The sequence below is a fragment of the Aulonocara stuartgranti genome (genome assembly GCF_965226115.1).
Source record: "Aulonocara stuartgranti genome assembly, chromosome: 6".
Taxonomy (NCBI): domain Eukaryota; kingdom Metazoa; phylum Chordata; class Actinopteri; order Cichliformes; family Cichlidae; genus Aulonocara; species Aulonocara stuartgranti.
In genome coordinates this window covers 13826184-13845974 of record NC_138944.1, presented here as the reverse complement: position 1 = coordinate 13845974, position 19791 = coordinate 13826184, and the positions used below count along the sequence as shown (strand labels likewise).

At 39.6% G+C, this 19791-nt stretch overlaps 2 protein-coding genes across 3 annotated transcripts in view; one reads left to right on the top strand and one right to left on the bottom strand.

Annotated features, from left to right (window-relative positions):
* Positions 1–217: 217 nt before the first annotated feature.
* Positions 218–11413, top strand: LOC309707621 (voltage-dependent calcium channel gamma-1 subunit-like). Its single transcript, XM_082535040.1, has 4 exons — positions 218–810; positions 6232–6306; positions 9037–9183; positions 9321–11413. The coding sequence occupies exons 1-4, from the start codon at positions 573–575 to the stop codon at positions 9551–9553; spliced, it is 693 nt and encodes a 230-aa protein (XP_082391166.1). The 5' UTR covers positions 218–572; the 3' UTR covers positions 9554–11413.
* Positions 11414–11514: 101 nt separating this feature from the next.
* helz (helicase with zinc finger) overlaps positions 11515–19791 on the bottom strand; it is a 52049-nt gene continuing 43772 nt past the window's right edge. For both annotated transcript variants that reach the window (XM_082535998.1, XM_082535997.1), the window contains 6 exons: positions 19584–19670; positions 18916–19425; positions 18039–18297; positions 17175–17832; positions 15865–16159; positions 11515–15720 (listed from right to left, as the gene is read on the bottom strand). In XM_082535998.1, coding sequence (XP_082392124.1) covers positions 15377–15720; positions 15865–16159; positions 17175–17832; positions 18039–18297; positions 18916–19425; positions 19584–19670 — 2153 coding nt within the window. In that variant the 3' untranslated portion in view covers positions 11515–15376. The remainder of the gene's footprint in view (positions 15721–15864; positions 16160–17174; positions 17833–18038; positions 18298–18915; positions 19426–19583; positions 19671–19791) is intronic.

The window sequence follows — 19791 nt, the reverse complement described above, 5'->3', positions numbered from 1 at the left end:
GAGACGTTTACTTTAATAGTTCTTATGTGAATGTGAAGACAAGAGACAAATGTTAGTCCACGTTACACATCTCCGCCCACTGGCGGTGTAACCAGATAAGAAGACAGCCTGACAACTTGACTCACCGATCACATTTATAGCATCCCCCCGCCCCTGAAAAACACTGACCAGCACATGCTGCAACCCCCTCTACGCCCATTACCCACCATGGTAGACACTTTGGTCATCAACTTCCCTGATCTACCTCAACAGCTGTTTATCTAAACTTGCAGCCCCTGAGTTGTGCAGCACCTCACAGTGAGTAGGGGAAAGGAGACTTGAAAGTAGGACAGAGCCGCCTGGCCCCTTTCCTTTCCAACCAGAAGCACAGATTTGTGACTGGAGGAGAGAAGATACTAGTCTTGGGTGGTGAAAGAAAAGGAGAAGAGATTTTTGTGCTGCAGTCACTGAGGAAAGAAGCCCTAAGGACACAGACCAGTGTGTCTACATTGCAGAGCATCCAGTTTTATTAAGGTTTCCTATTTTATCAGGGGAAAAATATTCACTGAACAGAAATCTCACCACCTGCGAACATGCACAAGCGTACAAAGATTAAGATTGCCATCTTTGTGTTGCTGGTGGGCATGGCATGCATGCTCACGGCAGTGGTAACGGACCACTGGGCAGTTCTTAGCCCAAAGGTGGAGAAACTCAATGAGACCTGTGAGGCGGCCCACTTCGGCCTGTGGAGGCTGTGCAAGAAGTACATCTACATCAGCTCAGAACACTACGACGAAGGGCACGGCTGCGGACCCATCAGCCTGCCTGGAGGTAAGAGAAAATCTGAGAGAAAACTTCTTGCAACTGGAGCATGAAAGTGAACCTGAGAGCCAGTTTTTAGTTTTCAGTCTCTGTGGCTGTGCTATCTCTCCAAAGGTTCAGTCTTTTTTGGAAAAATATTGCATGCGAGTAAGATGCTACTTTAAGGTATGAAGCTACTAAGAATAGAGATCCTGATGCAGGATCACTAGACATGTCATATGACTTTCTAAACTTCCCTTTGCAACACAAACACATCCTGTTGTATTCCTCATGTTTTAGTCCTTTCATGCATTCAGCTTGTTTTTTCTTTTTTTTTGTTTTTCCCGTGGATACATATTGTTATGTGCCGACAGCATTTCAGGGCCTGTTTGATTAGACTTCTGAAACATCTTTGAAATGTGTTTTAAAGAAGTAGCCGGTAGTGTAATATAAATATTAGTCGAAGCATTTAGCCTGTGTTTAAACTATCTTGGTGGTCTTGGAATAAACAGCACCCAGAATGACCAACCACTATGACCAACCATAGATGCAAAGTGTTGACATGAGATAACAGTAGATAGATGTGACATCAGCCAGAGAAATCTAAGCATAAGAGTCTCAAGAGACTGGAGACTAACCCTGATGGTTGGCTCCTCTTTTCTGACAGATAATCTTATTAGTAAAGTCAGCTGCCACAGAACCTGCAGACAGCTGATAATAATACCCATATGGATATGGACACTGCATCAGAGCTCCCTGAAATACAGAGAAACTGGATAGAGCAGCCTCCATGAAAAGTGATGAAAAGCCTTTCCTCAAACATCTTACTTGAGGACACTTTTGAGATAGATTTCACACAGTCTAATATTACCACCGCCACAGCCACGGGGAAATTAAAGTTTTTAATTTGGCCATGTTCATTTCAAAAACCCATTCATCTTTTTTTTAACATATTAAGGATCTTTCAGTCTGTACAAGGCAGGTAAGGTGAAAACAGCACAAAATGATCCAATTTAAATGCTGCTTGTGCATCAAATAGAAATAGAAATGTCGGTACATTTAATATAACACGGAGACATCAAATGGAGGCTGGTCTGCTTCTGGATTGTGTTTGCAGTGGTGTATGCTTACACCAGCCTACTCAACATGTCACTTTACACTGGTATTAATACTTTTACTTAACTGAATGGTCTAAATACTTTGCCCACCACAGTTTATAGGTGATGCATTTTCATGCCCTACAAAGGGCTCACCTTGGTGTGCATGTCTTGTCTCCAAATAAACATGATGTGGTACATCGTGCTGTTAAAGGTGCCTGAATAAAATGCAGACTGTAATAAAATTTAAAAAGAAGTGCTGAGCCGTTGTTGGCAAGCAAAGACTCGTGGTGCCAATGATCTGGAGTGAGAGTTACGCTACTGTTGGGGGCAAATGGGTAATTGAACATTATCTGAAAAACTCTGACTGTGTTATCTGAGCCCAAGTTATATGAGATTTTGGAAGCGTGCCCAGACATCATACCAAATTTATACTACTTACAAATAGAACCTGATTGTGGCAGCCTGCAACTTTTAGGAATCCCAGACACTGTCTGCACTGCAGGGCCATCTCAGGAGCAAGTGAGATGCCTGAGGGGGGCTTGTTGCTGCAGGCATGTGCTGAATATTCCAAATAAGTGTGACCCGCCCAGGCACACAGGGAATTCTTAAGACAGCAACTCCAAGAGACAAATGTTTTTGGGTTGGGTTCTTCATGTGCAGTTTTTGACTTTTAAACAACTACACAGTGAAAGCAGTGATCTGGAATATTTTTGGACAATGCAATATATTACAGTCATTGAAATGAAACAGATCCGTTTCACTTGGCAAATAGCTTTAGAAGAAGTAAATAAAAACAGGCAGAAGTCCCGTGTTTCCAGGGGCTTCCCCAGGCCCACTGTATTTGGACAGGAACAATATTGTTTATCATAACCACTTGTCCTCAGAGAGGTGTCAAACTCTGATCCAACACAGGACTTGAACAGCGTGTGAGATGGTGTTCGCTGAGAGCGACTCAACTGGAAAATATGGGTTGACTTGTTATTTATATCAGCTGTTGATAAAGCACAGACTGTGATATAAAATCAAGTTAAGTGTACAATAAAGATTTACATGTTGTACCAGCTTTGAGAAAAAAGTAACAAATTAACCTAATGAATATTTTAGTTGTTGGCATTATCCTGCTTTATATTTAACTGCATATGTCTTTTGAGTATCAGAGCTGTTAAGTCTTAATGTGCAACATCAGATGTTCTGGCAAGCCGCTTCCAAGTTTTTCACCCTATGTTTAATTTTCAATAGTATTGAAAACAACAATTATGTGACGGCATTTTATTGGCCAAAAGCGTAAGCAATTTTAAAACTGTTCCCAAAAACATGAGATTTAAAAAATATATATATATTACTGTGTAAATTGCTCAGCAAACACCCGCTGTAGGTATAAATATAGGCCACGTAAATACTCAGCTGTGCCGCGTGAGGGTCAAGTGTTCAAGCCAAGTCCTCTGAGTGACGGGGCCGCCTGAAAGAGTCAGGCATAGCTCTAAGGCCTGCTCTCCCACCGGCCTGTTCCCTCAAGACCTTCCTGCAGCTACGCATCTCCGTGCAGCCCACCACTCAAATTACTTCACACTCCCCGAGGATGGGATTCACAGCCCAAAAAAGCAATGGAATCAATTGTATTTTGCCTATATAGGCATGCAACATAGCAACCAAGGGATGGGCATTGTATATGGGGAAAGGGTGCTAGTGATGCCTTTCTGACCTAAATAGGCATGCATCCATGTGGTATTTGAGGTTTGTAGTGGGATCAAAGTTTTATGCATTTGCAAAGAGGGTGCTTAGATTAGCAGAGTATTACAGAGAAGGGAAAAGTGCACCTTTCATCTTTAGGACACATTTCCATGCAAAAGCAGCAAAGTAGTAACAAAAGTTTGAAAGAAGCCACTGATCGACCTTTACTGAAAGTAATTTTGTTGACATGTACATTTTTCTTGACCCTGCAACAACACTCCACTTGTCATAGCTGATAAAGCAAAGAATGAGGAAGGCTTTGACAGCCAAATGTAGCCAAAAATGAACTGACACCACAAATCAATGCGAGGAAAGACGCTGCTCTGACATGACAATGTGCAGAGACGCTGCTAATCCTGCATCCTCGCCTTGTCAGTCGAAAGATGGCGGACAGCCCTATTTGGAAAAAGGGAGGCTTTATAGAGCTCGTCAAAACAGCCTGGCAGGACGAGGACTAACAGTAACCCAAAATTGGATTAGTGTGTGTGTGTCTCTGGGTTTGTTGTAGCATGCTTCCACAGATGATAACAGATACGTTTTTATCCAACAGTTCTTCCTCACATTTCTATAAAAACATGCACTCTGAGGTAAGTTTAATTGGGCAGCACACACAGTCACATGTGGGAATAAACCTGCTAAGCTTAAGCTTAATGAACATAATCATGAAACACTTTCGAACATCGAGACCATGTGTTTTTATTTTTTCATTATTATGTTTTGGTGGATGACTGACATTGATCAGCATTATGTATTTAGGCATATGCGTGTGTGTGTGTGTGTGTGTGTGGGGGGGGGGGGGGGGGGGGGTTCAAAGGCCAGCATCTGTTTTGAATGCAAGGTTTGACTCAATAAATACATGTAGGTGACAAACCTCTATCACATTCTCCAGTGAAAAACAGCAGCGCTTGTTGCTTAGTAACAACCACTGGTTTTTTTTTCTTCCTTTCTTTGATGGCCAGTCCCTGTCCTCATTCATAAAAAAGGTTTTTATGTATTTATTTTTTGCATGTAGGCCCACACAGTATGACACATGGCTTTAAAAGCTTGCCATTTCAAAGGAGCTTTGTGTGAACATTGCACTGTTGACTTGACTTGGAAAAATATGATTCATAAATACTATTTGCGCCTGTTACACCAAATTACCCTGTTATTTCCTTTTAGGGGCACCTGACATCCCATTTAGCTCAGTTTCTTGAGAAATAGAAGAATGTCAAAGCTATCAAGCTCTTACCATAAAATCATACCATGCAGTACTTCATATTTTCACATGAAAGCATTTCACTTCCCATGATGAGCGCGTGTGGAAACTGGGATAAGGAATGTGCCTGTGTGTTAAGCCCTCATACCGTCGAGATCATGGACATGCACCTGACTGTGCATGAGAGAACTGATGATCTGGTGCTGCATGCATAAATCTTCTCACTATTTGAGCAAATATGATCATTCAAATGTTTTTAATTATTTGAATGATCGTATTTCCCGATGTTTTGGCCAAATATCCCATTGGCCAAAATGTGGTAGATCATCAAATGTAATCAAGTTTTGTATGTACACCAAGCCTGTTTCTAAAAGGGATAACATTTCTACCTGGCACAGCATCAAAGACTTCTTTTTCTTTCAAACAACTATGTGATCACATAATGCATAACGCCTGGCTTTATATCTGCAAATCCCTAAGGCATAACACCTTGTCTGCATGACAGAAACTGAACTCGATGTCTGCAACCAGAGTCAAACCACACAAAGGAGAAAGTTCTGCAGGGAAGCCACTTTTAATTGTAACATTATCTTGGGATGTAAAATCCCTTTTGGACAAAAAATGGAAGCTATAGCTGAGACCATGTGAAGTGTTTAATACAAGTACCATATTCCAAAGGCGTGTGACAAAAGGTGAATGCAGCTAATGGGGCGAACAAATGTGGAGCAAACCTGAGAAAGAAGAAAAACAAACTGTCTTATTAGAAACAGAAATTTTGTCAAATAAAAATGAATCATAAAACATAAATTAGGCATTGACAAATATGACCTTGATCTGAGAGGAATTTAAAAACAACCAAACAACCCAGTCAATGACAAGCAAACACAAGGTAAAAGCACTTTTATGACAATTTGGTGTATTTGCTGGCAGATTATATGGTCAAAACTGAGCATCTAGATTCAAGTCCGGGAAGGTTTTTGGTCATACATAGCAACATATTGAATACCACACTGACTCATCATAGCTGTGTGCAATTGAAGGCTCCCATCAGAGTCCCAACTGAATTAACTAATCATGTCTGTGCTTCACAACCCTCTTGATGCGTCTCTCGCCTTTTATCAGTAGAGCTTTTATTTACATATGAAGACATTTAAGTTTATTGTAATAAAATTTTGCAAGACGAGGCCAACTTTTTAAAAATCTGTAAAATCAAAAGTTTCCCAATAAGAGCATTAGAACTCCAAAAGCACTAAAAATAATCAATTTTAAACTTACCTTTAACATGTGGATGTAATATCTGTATTTTATTGTTGTGGTTTTATCGTAATGTGCTGGTACAAAGCAGAGTACAAATATTCTGTGCAGATTTGAAGAGAAAATTAAACTAAATATGGTTTTGCTTTGTTTTTTTTCTTTTCACAGACGAAAATTGCACTTACTTCAGGCACTTCACTCCAGGACAGGATGCTGAGATATTTGAATATAAAACACAAAAAGGTATGTTTGTTTGTTTGTTTGTTTTCACTCCCTTTGGCAATTGCTTCGGCCTATTCTGTCTTAAAACACTGAAATAATAAGTTGCTTTCATCTCTGAATTCATGTTCCTTCCTCTGTGTGAAGTGAACATCAGACGAGTCGAAATGTAGCAGTTGCTTCGTGATTTTCCAAATGATCTCACTTGCTGCTGCTTTTCTCTGTGTGGGTTCAAGTTTTCAGTTATGTTTCACATCTGACCACAGCACAGTCGGCAGTGTCACAGCAGGCAGACTCGACCGTCTATCAATGTCAGAACATCTCACGGGAGAAATCCTATCTGAAATCTGACTTGTTTCTTTTTTTCTTTCTTTCTTTCTCCAGCTGACCAATATCTATTTTCAATTTCTCTGTATAACATGCAATAGTCTGCCTCAGTAGTTTTTCAAGTTCTTGTTGTTTCCCCTGATGGTCAGAAGCTGTGGATCATAAGTCCCGAAATTTTGTGCTTTAGCAAAATATATCTTGTACATACATTTGTTCAGCTGTGTATGTTTTCTCCTCCTTGTACATCAGTCCTCCCATGCAGAGGCCGTTAGTGGTCTGAACATACACATGTGGTCAGTGAGCTACTTTAGGGCATGTAGGGATGCTCCCAGTAAAAATGTAAATGAAGTGAAAATTTGAAAAGTTGAGAGTAAAAGAGATGATCAGGTTAATGGGCTCAGACAATTGGAGTTTCTTTCTAAACTGTCTCTTTCAGCAGGGTGGTTATATTGATGCATCCGATACTGTATGTATTAATATGTACTCATACCTAATCTGCTAAATTTGGAGAGTGACATAAAGTGTACGCTCAATAGCAAAAAATAAAAATAAATCCTATTCCAGTACACATTAAAAGAAAGGAACCTTGCCAAAGAGATTAATACATTAGCAACACTGTGAATTTGAACGTGGCTTGACCAGTTCCTCATAATACTGCCCCTTTCTGTGTTGGAGGGTTAAATTTAGCACATGAGAAGTTCATGTTTCTGCAGGCTGAAAAATTTCTGAGCAGTGCAGTGAAGCAAGTGCTGTATGAATAAAATGCAGAAAGCTTTTTGATGTCTATGTTGCTCACGCTATGTGAGAATCCATGGTTTTGCAGACTTGAGTTAGACACCAACCTCTAACACACATGGTTTATGTTAGAGAGCTGTTCAGGGTGCAGCCCATCCTCCCCTGCCAGTAGAAGATGAAGGCTTTTCCCCCCCAAAGGGGTGCCTTTCTCTCCCTAGGGTATGGTTCACAGGCAAACAGGCTACAGATCAAAGGCCTGGGTTCCTATCTACCTGTCTGCTCAGAAACCTAGCCAGCTGCTGTTGTACACTCTAAATGAAAGACCAGAATCCATTTATATTAGTGCACCCAATTTCAAAGACCTTGTATTTATAATAAAAGCAATGGAGAAGTTAGCAGGTGTTTTTCTTTGGGGAACTAATCTAAAGACCCATCCACCCCAGGTTGTTAGTCTAGTCACAGGCCCAGATAGCCAAAACCTGACATAGCCTATTTTGCATAGACTTCTATTAGTGTACAAATGGTGAGTTACACAGCATCACCATACAATAATATCACCCTGTTATCATGACCCTGGGCACAATAGTGTACTTTAAATCTGCCCTGCTACTCCTAAAAACTAACCAGAGTACCAAATACCACAAAATAACAATACTTTCAGCTACTAAAGTGTTAATTTCGTTGGCTAAGTAATTTCACCATAGTTTTCATTCACAAAAGTCTTTTTTTGACGAAAACGAGACGATAACTAAATAAAAAACAACCCACAAGGACAAAAAAATATGATGAAATGGGCTCAGACTTATAAGACGAATAAAAACGAGACGGAAATATTCTGGTTACATGAGGAATAAGGTATGTAGAGAGGCGGGACCAGTTTGGAAGCGATCCAATCAGAAATAATCACCTTGTGCAGAGAGGTTAGACATGCAATGTTTGATCTGTTGCCAACAAACAAGGTGGGAAGCACCCACACTCTCTGCTTCTCATGAGAATGCTACAAAATGCGACAAGAGTACACGTATGGACACATTTCGCATTTGATGTCAAGAAAAACCCTTTGTAAACTCGTGGAGAAAATTTCAGCAGAAAAAACGAGACAGATTTTTACACAGTCAACTTCAAAATTAGTGTACGATAATCTCGTGATATCGTACACTAAACCTAACTAAACTAAACCAACTAAAACTAAAAGACTTTAGATGTAAAAGTAAGCAAAGTTTCGAAAAAAAAAAAGATTATTTTGTCTTTTAATTAAAAAAAATGTTTATTTAATTTTTGAGTAAAGTTTAACTTTCTAGTTGCTTTATAATTATAAATAGAAATGAAAGTATATAGTTCGTTTCTTTAAAAAGCATTATTGTCTTCTGCTGGAGCCCAAAAACCTTCATGGACAACAGAGAGACAAGAAAAGCGAGAAAACCTGAAGAGGCGAAGGCATGGATGACAGGTTAATAATAATTTGTCACAGCAGATTTGGAGCTCTGTTGCCTACAAGTAGAAGAAAAAAACACTTCAGTATTAAAGTATCTACATTTTTTGCCTGTCAGGTCATGTCTTTGTCATTCAGCATTAATGAGACTTTCACAGATGCTTTTTGTCCATTTCCACATGCACTAATCCGCCAGTGGCAGATCCAGGAAATTTTACAACATGACTGTAAAATTGACTGACATTTTTTTGTCTTTCCAGAGTACAACATCTCAGCTGCAGCCATCTCCATCTTCAGTCTGGCCTTCATGATCCTTGGCTCTCTTTGTGTGCTGGGCTCATGTACTGGTACAGGCAAAAAAAGAGACTACCTCCTTAAACCTGCTGGCATGTTTTTTGCATTTGCAGGTGTGTTCAGTTTCTGTTTCACAGTCGTTTTGCTTTTATGTTCAGTGTGTGTTTCATATTTGGTGAGCATGGGAATCTGCGGGTGCCACAGGTGTTACTATAAGCCGTGTCTAATGTTTAATCACTCTCTTTCTCAGGTCTCTGTGCATTCATCTCACTGGAGGTGATGCGTCAGTCAGTGAAGCGCATGATCGAGAGCGAGGAGACAATTTGGATCGAATACTACTACGGCTGGTCCTTTGCTTGTGCCTGCACTGGCTTTGTCCTCCTCTTTCTCTGTGGCATTGCACTCTTGTTCCTCTCCATGCCTCAGATGCCCAGGAATCCATGGGAAACCTGCATGGACGCCGAACCGGAACAAGTTGAGTGATAGCAAGACATACGGACAAATGCAGGAAAAGAATGACTTGTCTTTTATTTTGAATACAGAGGTTAGATTCAACGACATCAGCTTGTCATCAGAGAAGAAACCACAGTGTAAAGAGCGGCCCTTTGTAATGCCTGCAATTTTGTGTTGTAGGCCACAGTTGCTTAAAACCTGCTCTACTCGTCACTAAGAGCTGACATTTCCCACATGGGATTTAGTAGTATTTTTTAAGATATTCCTTTCCCCCTCCAACTCATGATTTAGTGCTGACATGTTTTTACTGGTGAAAAGGTATTGTATTATGACCTTGGTCTTACTAGTTCCCCCATGTGTCACTCCTTAGTTAAAAAGACAAACATTTTGAGCATTAATGGCCTGACATCCAGGTCAGGTGATTTTATGTACTGCATTATGTATGATATCGTGTACATAGCCAATGTGCTTCTGTATTTTTTATGGCATCACTCCAAGAAGCCCTCTTATACTGTCAATTAAGTCATTTTTTAGCCTATAGCTTAAACGGTAAATCTCTAATGATAAATAAAAGAAGAAAAAAAAACATCATTTAAAGTTAAATAATTGCACATTAAGTCCAGAACTTCCTGAGTAAAGGAAAGCTTTGAGCAAACTACTTGCTCAGAGTCTGGGTGTATGTGTCTGTAGCAAGCGGAATGCTAAACACCCAAAGTCTTCAGCACCAGTCATGTTGGAAAAGGTTCAGTTCTAGCAGGTGCACATACAAGGCCTTGACAGCTTCCATGCCAAACTGATACAAAACATGCCTCTGTTCATTTTCATGTGTTGTTATGACCCGTTTGACCCATGTGGCGAATGTCCATTTGCATCTATACACGCTGTTAGCATAGATAACAGAAAAAAAGCCACAGATTCATGGTCTTTTACTGAATTGTAACCTTACATGCAGAGTTTCAGAGAGATGAGCGCCAATTGAATTTAATTTCGGTTGTAAATGATGTCACGCTGTGCAATCACACAATATGCAAGTGGCAAACTAATAGAGTGATGGAGCTGCACTATATTTTCAGATTATGAGCACGGACTTTAGCTGATGTTTACTTGCAGTTTATAATTCAGTTGTAACAGCGTAACAGTCCACATTAAGGAGTGAAAGTTGGTCAGTGACCATTCTATTTGGTGGGGGATTTGAACTAAATTAGGTCACCTGGGTTTAAAAAGCAAAAATGTACAGGACATTATTAGAATAAACCTTTTCTGTGTAGCCTGTATTGCGCAACACCAACCAAGGGGATATAAAAGAGAACAAGAAGCATGAAGTTCGCAGCCAGACACTTACAGAACTTCTCCTCTACTGGGCTTTTTTTTTTTTAAAAATACAACATTATAAAAAGAAGTCAGGTTATATAGCTGCTGACGTTATGTGACACACCGAAAGGCTCTTAAATATTTGTTTTTACTTTTCTCAAAGTCACTCACGAAATGGCTGTTGTTCTGTGCAAACAGACTCGAGCACCAAGGAGTTCATATTTCAGACCGTTTTGTGCTGACATGTGGTGTATCTGAAGAACCACACTGTCATTGTTGTGTCAGCCTTGCATCCATCTTTGCACGGAGGAGGAAAGAATCCAGTTGTTTATTTACTTTTAAAATAAGTTTTCTTTGACTTGACTTTAAAGTTGTATTGTCACTCAAAAAAAAAAAAAAAGATCCAGTGGTTTAAAATAGAGGCAGCTGTTGACGTGAACCTCCTGTACTTCTAGTGTTTTTTTCACTGAATGAGGCATGCAGTAACAACGTTTGGAATGCGTTAGATTTTGAGTGTGTTTGTTATATACTGCTTTATAGGTTTGTAATAAAAATTCAATCTTGAAATGCTGTGGAAAACTTATCTGGGACTGCGTTATTTAATGCAGTAAAGGTCCATCTGGACCCAGGTGGCACAACTACACAACAATTCAGAAGACAGAGAAACAGAACTCAAACAGTTTCAATAAAAACACTTTAATAGAGAAACAAATAAAAAGAAAACAAAAGAAAATAAACCTTTAAAACACAGTCAAAAATCCTTGAATCATAACCACCACCAACTGAAATGAAGAAGAGCAAAACAGATCTATCCATTGTTTTGTACCCACGAGTAAGGAACCAATGGGACTGAGAAGCTGGGAGGACCGGTGAGCCATTGATTCACTGCAGAGGAGAGCCAACAGATAACGGGAAAAGATGGCGCTTATAGAAAGCTGAACACAGTGCTCTCTGCTGGCTGGGCAAAAGGTTGCTCCCATTCAGTGTGCCACACACACACACACACACACACACACACACACACACGATGGTTTCACTTTGTCCCCCCCCACTTAAATACACACCTCAGACTGTGATTTCTGGAAGGTGAAATCAAACTGTTAACCACACACACACACACACACAAGACAGTGCTTTTATTGTCTCCTTTCAAAAGAAAGACTCCTGACAGGGAGCTGTGAAAAAAGAAAAAGAAAAAAAAAGAAGAAATGAGCATTTCTTTAAAAAAAACAAACAAACAAACAAACAAACAAAAAGGCTTGATCTCCTCTGCTTCAAGACCAAAACTGTATCAATAGAAGTGGTGAAATATTAGTATTGCACAACTTCAGAGACCAGCCAGCGACTATTGTGTGGAAAACAGATCACCTAAACACAGTATTTTAAATTTAATACACACGAGGGAGCAACCTCAGCTTCACATCTGCCAACTAACTGCAGAAAGAAAAAAAACAAACTAAACCAAAAAAACCTAACATGACCATTACATATTTGATTCACACATTAGTAAAATAGTATAATAGATTTGTTGATAATGTCACAAGTTATTGTACACATCAAATAATATACCAAAATCTGACTCTGTAGGTTAAACAAAAAGCTTTTTTTTTTTTTTCTCTTCTTTTTTTTCCTCCATCGATAAATCAATACAAACTGGTAAAAACAGGGATAAAAACCAGCCAGATCATCTCAACATGCAAGAAAAGAAAAAGACTTCACATTTAAAAACAAATCCATTTTGATTGTTGTACAGCTTGGGAAGTGGTGAGAAAACAGGGAAGGACTAATCCAGCAACATGTACTTAAAAATACACATTGTACAGTGAAAGAAGTTGTAACAGCTGCAACACAATGTTTCCTCTGCCTAATAAGCCAGACACCATCTTTAAGAGAAAAACAAAAACAAACAAAACAACAACAAAAAAAACCAAACAAACAAAAAAAAAAAAGTTCCAAGATGTTGCAACTACCAACCGGGTTGTTGTTGTCCATTTCTAGAATTCTTTGTTTTGTGAATTTGCATAATTAAAAAGGGCATACCTCTTCTTTGAACAGCTTCTACAAAATTGAGGCGTTCCCAAAGTTCTTGTTTGTAAATACCTAGAAAATGCATATTTACAAGTATGTGTTCTCTGCAAAGTCAAAAAATCTGGACCTTTGAGCTAGAATGTGACAAAAATGAAACCATACCGTGTATGAAGCTCTCTGCTGAAAACAAAGTTATTAGCAGTGGGGTTCTGAGGAAGTGACCTTTAGAGAGATTTATGAGGGATTAACTACCATGTGGAAGCCAAGAAACAGCAGGACGATTTATTATTTTTTAGCAAATTGCAGATGGGGCAGTGATGTGTTAACAATTCATGAATTACATGACAGGACTGAGCACTGGACCACTGTTGTCACTATTGCTTTGTCGCTTTTTTTTTTTTTTTTTTTGTTAAATAAAATAGGCAGATACAGTGTGCGAGCATCTTTTTATACTTCATTTCCACATGTCTCAAATCAGCTGGGTTTCAAGTAAAATTCATGTGCACGTACGTGTGTCTTCCTGTTGTGTGTCAACTCCTTTTGAGTAACTCAGCGGCATGATTCATCCTGTAATTTATTAAGGTGTTACAAATATAGAAAAATGTTGTCGTAGTGAAATGCAAAGCACGAGCAGAGCAATTTCAGTTAGATTAAAGAGAATGAAACGTGTCTACTGCAGTAGCGTTAATATATCTAATCTGAATAAAAAGGTTCTGTGAACCACGAGGAGCAAACCCAATATTTCCGATTCATTCTTTATATTCACACCCTACAAGCAAAACAGTCAAAGGTTTCTGAACAGCGAGTTCTATGTTACTCTTCATTCAGCAGTTTTAAAAGGTTGATATTACATACTCTGAATTTCCAAAATACCCAGCTCATGGAAAAGCTGCTGACTTTGAGCAGGACTGGAAATGATCAATGACCAATGTTTGCGACAAAACAACAAAAGATGTAAGTAATATTTATTCCTAAGGACTTCAAAACCTTTGGACATTCTGGCCTAAAACTAAGTGGCAAGAAACTGGCAAATCATCTGAGATCAGGTTAACATAACGGGTCTATCATCAACTTTGGGCAATTTTCTATTCATTGTTATTATAAAGAAAATAAAGAAGCATATATATATATATTAAAAAAAAGTTGTCACACCTACAACATTTCAGGGTGTTTACTCTTAAGTTCCAACATACGTAAGACCAATAATTTAGTGTGTTCAAAAACATCTGACTGCAATTCTAGATCTTCTCAGTTTGCCTGTTAGACACACTACTCTGACCTCACTGTCCTTTCTTCACTTACACAAGCCTTCAGAGTACTGCAACCTTTTCAAACAAAACAACACAATAAAAACAGAACTCTGCCCAATAGCAAAACACAAACAAACAAACCATTTCACTCCAGTAATTATACTGAAACAATGTCATACTGTTGGACAAGAGTTGCAAAGTAAGTCCACGATGCAATGACGGTCTTAAACAAAGAATAAAATAAAATAAAACCAACAACAACAAAGAATTCATGTAACTGCGTGTCAGCCACAAGCAAAGCAGTCTAGGATAATCTTATCACTGAAAAGGATGGTGTTCTCTGATCTTTAACGCAAAGAGAGGAGGAATGAAACAGTTGTTGCTGCTTTGATGTTGAAGCTGGTAAAAGCTAAAATATGCAATCGATATTTGTAATTTTTCCCCCATAAATAATCACATTTTCTACTAAAAATGACTGAAGATGATTCCCAGGTAAGGATGTCTAAGAATTAAAGATCAGAAGCTAAAAACAGGAAAAACAAAACTTTAAAACTCATATTGCAAATCTAGCATGATGCAGGAATTTAAGGACATGTCTGTGGCATACGATTCAGTCTTTTATTTTTTCTTTATATGTACATATTAGAGCAAAATTTATCTACTTCTATACACTGTTCCATGTAGTTTCTGTGTCAGTTGACCACTTAGCTTATGTCCATTACATCTACAGTAGTATGAAAATCAATAAGTAATGTCCACTCGAAACTGAGGAATAAAAAAATAATAAAAACATACTTATTTCGCAAAACAACTTCAATAAGGAAAAATACAAGCGGGAGCTAAGTGGTCAACCAACAGACACCATTGTTTTTGAGCTTTTTTTGTTTTTTTATGTTTGTTTTTTGCTTTTTTTTTTTTTTTTTAGCATTACGTACATATACAAGTGTAGATAATATAAGTATATATTCATATATACATAATGAGTATGTATATATACCAGTAATGCATTCATTATATATACTTATTTTCTTCACAGATATGTGAAATAGGAGGGAAAAAATGACTGTTAAAAATAAAAAGTTTAAATGAAACAAAATGCATAAAACCAACCTACTGATAGAAACAACTTGTAAATGCACTTTGCACAATTTTTGTGTTTTTAGAAATGATTTTACCTTTTTTATAATTTTCTTTTTTATTTGTTTTTTTTTTTTGTTTGTTTTTTTAAATTATTACTTATTCACTTATGTGGGAGAAGTGACACTCATTTAAAATAGGAATAGTACCCATTGCTACCATTTGAACTTCCTATACTCAGCTCTTGTAGGAGGGAGAGGGGGTCGCTATTCTTCTTGACCTGTTCAGGCCGAACTGCCCGGGGCTTAGGTGGAGCGCGAAGAGCGCTCGCGTAGGACATGGTAGGCTGTTTGCCTAAATTTGGAGCCCCCTCGCTGGGCTCGGTGGGAGGCTGAGGCTGCTGCTGCTTGTTGTTGGGCATGAGAGGAGGAAACTGATGCTGAAGGGAGTTGAGGGAGTGTGGATGTGTCTGCTGTGTTCCTGTGGCTTCTGCCTTTGCATGCTCCTCTGCCTGACGAAGGGCCTTGGAAGCTGTCATATGGGAAGGCAGCCAAAGGTTATGAGAGGTGAATGAGACACGGACACAGAATTTAGCATATATAATAAACAACTATCTCAAAACAATCCAAATAATCAAGTGAAGAGGAAATTGGGCTTGAAAACAGAAAGATTTACCTAGAAGGTCCCGATGCTGAGCGAGCGTGCCGGCTCCGTTACATGGAATGTTCTGAAACGGACCCGGACCGCCTCCATTACTTGGCCAGAGGTGGTCATGTGAAGGATAGCTGTAGGGGGCGTGTGGGTGTTGATGATGCTGTATGTGAGGATGAGGGTGGTCCTGGGTATCTGATGCACAAGGCTGGGATTGCTGTGACAGGGTATTGTGGGTGTTGGCTGGAGATGATTCATCTGGGTAGGTGGACGAGATACGGCGCTGATAAAGAGGCCGCCCTGGACCTCTGGGTTCATACTGTAAACACAGATACAAAAACAAGGTCAGAAGGTGATATATAGTGACTACAAAGAGTATTCAATTGGTTTAAATTCCCAGTGACTAACAACAAAGTGAATGTATGCTCTCAGTGTTGTAATAAGAGAGAACAACCTTTTCCAGACCTTGCTTAGTTTAGCTACTTCTTGTAGAACAGCATTACAGTAACACATCTTCCATATTGATTTTTATTTTAATTTGTTTGTAAGTTAAAATTTGGGTGACTTAAAAACAAAACTTTAAGCCCACAATTATCCACCATTGTCTGTTGGTGTATTATAATCCGGGGCTGTTTGAAATCCCTACTTTAAGAAAGCAGCGAGCAGTAAGAGTGAAACAGCGTTTCAGTTAATAACTTGATTTGGCTGAATACTGGCTTACCATTAATATGACCATATGGTTAATTAGCATTACATAATGTTCTTACTAATTAATTTCCCAAATAGTATTATTTATGATATTTACACCAAGCAACAACCTCTGGTACTTCAAGTTTGAGTGTATCCTTAAAGACTCCCATGTTAAAATGCTTAGAGCCTGAGGCAATACAATTTTTTTTCTTCTCTAGGCATTAACTCATTCACTGCCATTGACGTCTATAGCCGTCAATTGCAGTGAATGAGTCAATGGGTTTAACTCATTCACTGCCAATGGCTGGCAGTGAATGAGTTAATTTCCAACATTAAAACAACTGCACAGATTTTCGTTTAATAAGTCATCTATCTGGATACTAGAAGTTGGAGTAGGACTGATCTGATGACAAGTGATCTGACAGAAGCAGCTGTAGCCCCACAGCTGTCTGCTGGGCATCACCGCCCATAATTGGAGTAACTGGATGAACGGGATCTTTGTGCCTTCACTTTTAGCTGTGCCCCCTTAACTTTGTTGCTTTGGACGAATAACCTTAGCATAGAGATGCTACTTCAGGCAGTTCAGACTCATTGCTAATTTCACTGAAATATTATTGAATACCACATTAATGAAGAGCCCTTACCTCATCTACATTGTGATGTGCTGTGGCTGCTGATGTTCTGGGGGATAATGGGTGGTAGGGCTCCTGATCTGGACCTTGATTTTGTTGTTGTTGTTGCTGTTGTTGCTGCTGCTGCTGCTGCTGTTGTTGCTGCTGCTGCTGCTGGTGGTGCTGATGGTGAAGCTGCATCAGGTGAACCTGCTCCTGCCTGCTAGGGTGAGCCATGATGGGCAGTCCATAAGGAAGGCCGTGGCCCTGATTCCCCATCAGAGGGTTCTGCTGTGGTGGGCTCACTGATGTAGCTCCACCATGGGGCCACTGGGCCTCTTGCAGAAGGTATTTGACCTGGGCAGGAGGGGGGCTGGCAGATTGAGCTGGTGGCTGATGTGGAAAGCTACCAGTATTGTACAGGGGATTCCCTGGGTGCTGCTGCAGACCTTGGCTGTTAAGAAGGTTTTCATTCAGTAGATCCCGACCTGTGTCATGGGGGTAGAGTCCTGATGGAAAAGGGCCAGCTTGATTGGAAATGGCACCTAAAGAGGATGAAGGGTCACCCGAGCCACGGGGCTGGGACTGGCGATACTGGAGGAGGCGAGACTGAGGTGGGGGCTGCATCTCAACTGCTTCCCTGGGCTCTGGCTGTTCCTGTGGAGCCATCTCTCTCAAGAGACCTGGATACCTAGAAATGAAAATTGTTTACTTTTTTTTTATTTTTTTGAACTATGTATTTTGTTTTAAAACAAAAGAAAAAAAAAAAACTAAATTGTGCTTAACATATGATATAAAAAAAAGTACAAGTCCAATATTTAACCTATAATATTTCTATGAGATCAAGTTAGTAGACCATTACAGATGACTATAAAACATACTAGTGCCCAGTCTAACCTGCTGAAAGTTGGCCCGGTCGAGGCAGAAGGAACAGCTTCATCATCCAGATTGGAACTAAGGCCCCAGTTACCTGCCCGAAGCAGCTGATGGGGAAAGCGAGCCATGTTGGATTGAGCAAGGTGGGCAAGCTGTTGGGGCAGAGGAAAGGCAACACTGGCCTGGATGAAAGGGCTTGCTGCCTCCCCCCACTGGCCCAGCCTAGCTGCCTGCTGCTGCTGCTGGCTAAGGGCCTCTAGAGCCAAGGGTCCCTGAAGATCTGAAAGGGCAATGGTCTGGTTAGTTTTTGGAGTCATTCATGTATTCTGCATAATTATATGAGCTGCAGGGTTAGTATACACAGCATGGTTAAGAATACCTTTAAGTAGATTCTCTATGAATAAATATTCAATATATTAAATGTACTGAAAAATCAAATATTTACCCTTTCATATTTTTAAACATATGAAAGCTGCACATTCTAATCCAAAAAAGGAATGTGAAATTTGACTATTTGACAAACAATCTCCTAACATCTCAACCATGGAGATTGTTGCTTTAAAAGTTCAGAGAAAGTTTTCTTTGAGGAGAACAGAACCAGTCTGATTGAACGTGCAAGCACCTTTCAATCCTGAGCAGGATACTATACAAACTTCAACATCTGCATAAGCAGAACAATCTCTGAATACATGACTACCAAGTTCAGAATCTCTTGAAAAAATGTCTATATGAAAATAAAGAGATGAATTAAATCCCTCAGACTCAAATTAAATGAAAATTCTAAGTAGAAATAATAAGATGCTAATTTTCCATCATCATCAGATTCAGCTCCCTCCTTTGTAACACAATTCATTAGCTAACTAAAATTAAATTACTAGTAAATATAGTGTTTACTCACCCAAACCATCTCCTGGGTTTCCATCCTGTCCCTCATCCCCAAAGCTGCTGACCCTGTTATGCTGTGACAGGCCTGAGTGGTGGCCTCCTGGGTGGCCCATTGGAGTCCTAACAGAGCTACTCATCTCCTCTACTCCTCCAGAGTCTGGCCCATTCAAAGTCGGGGACTGGACAGGTCTGTGAGTTGGTATAGGGCCACTGAAAAAAGACGCATTATGGCTTCCACCAGTGTAGGCAGGACTGAGCTGCTGTTGCTGCTGCTGATTTTGCTGGGCCATCCCTGGGTGTTGAGGCTGGCTAACCCGATAAGGAAGCCTAGTGACTGAATACTGCTGGGGGAAGGTTCTTCCACTGATTGGATTTGAAGGAAAGGGTGTACTAGGTGGCGCAAGTTGGAAATTAAGAGGTCTTTGGGCAGCTGAGGGGTCTTTTCGGTGGAGCAGAGGATTGGGAAATCCAACTAGGCTTTCTGTCTGTGAATCCAGACTTCGACTTTGGCCTGAGTCTAAATCTCCCTAGACAAAAAAAAGGATAAACACTGGTATAAAAACACCATAAGTTGTACAAGGAATTTATCACTGCTTTTGCAAAATATGTTTTGGGTTTGGGTACAAATAAAACGGACAAATTACTTTTAACCCAAAAAAGAAACATTTAAATGTCAACAACTTGCCTGTTTTTCCTTCATGTCTGTGTTTTTTCTTTCTGGTGTCTGAAGATGATTCTGCTCTGACTTTGAACATCCTTCTAATTTACCTAAGACGTCAAAAACAAAACAAATTAAAAAGACTTACACTGCCATTTCCACATTGCTAGATGAAGGCATAAAATTGGATTAGAGTTTTTAACTGATCTCTTGATTTAGAAATAGAAAGTC

Coding starts and splice junctions, on each gene's coding strand:
- LOC309707621 (XM_082535040.1), top strand. CDS start 573: ATGCACAAGCGTACAAAGATTAAGATTGCCATCTTTGTGTTGCTGGTG. Junction 811..6,231: donor ACCCATCAGCCTGCCTGGAG/GTAAGAGAAAAT, acceptor TTCTTTTCACAG/ACGAAAATTGCACTTACTTC. Junction 9,184..9,320: donor CATGTTTTTTGCATTTGCAG/GTGTGTTCAGTT, acceptor TCTCTTTCTCAG/GTCTCTGTGCATTCATCTCA.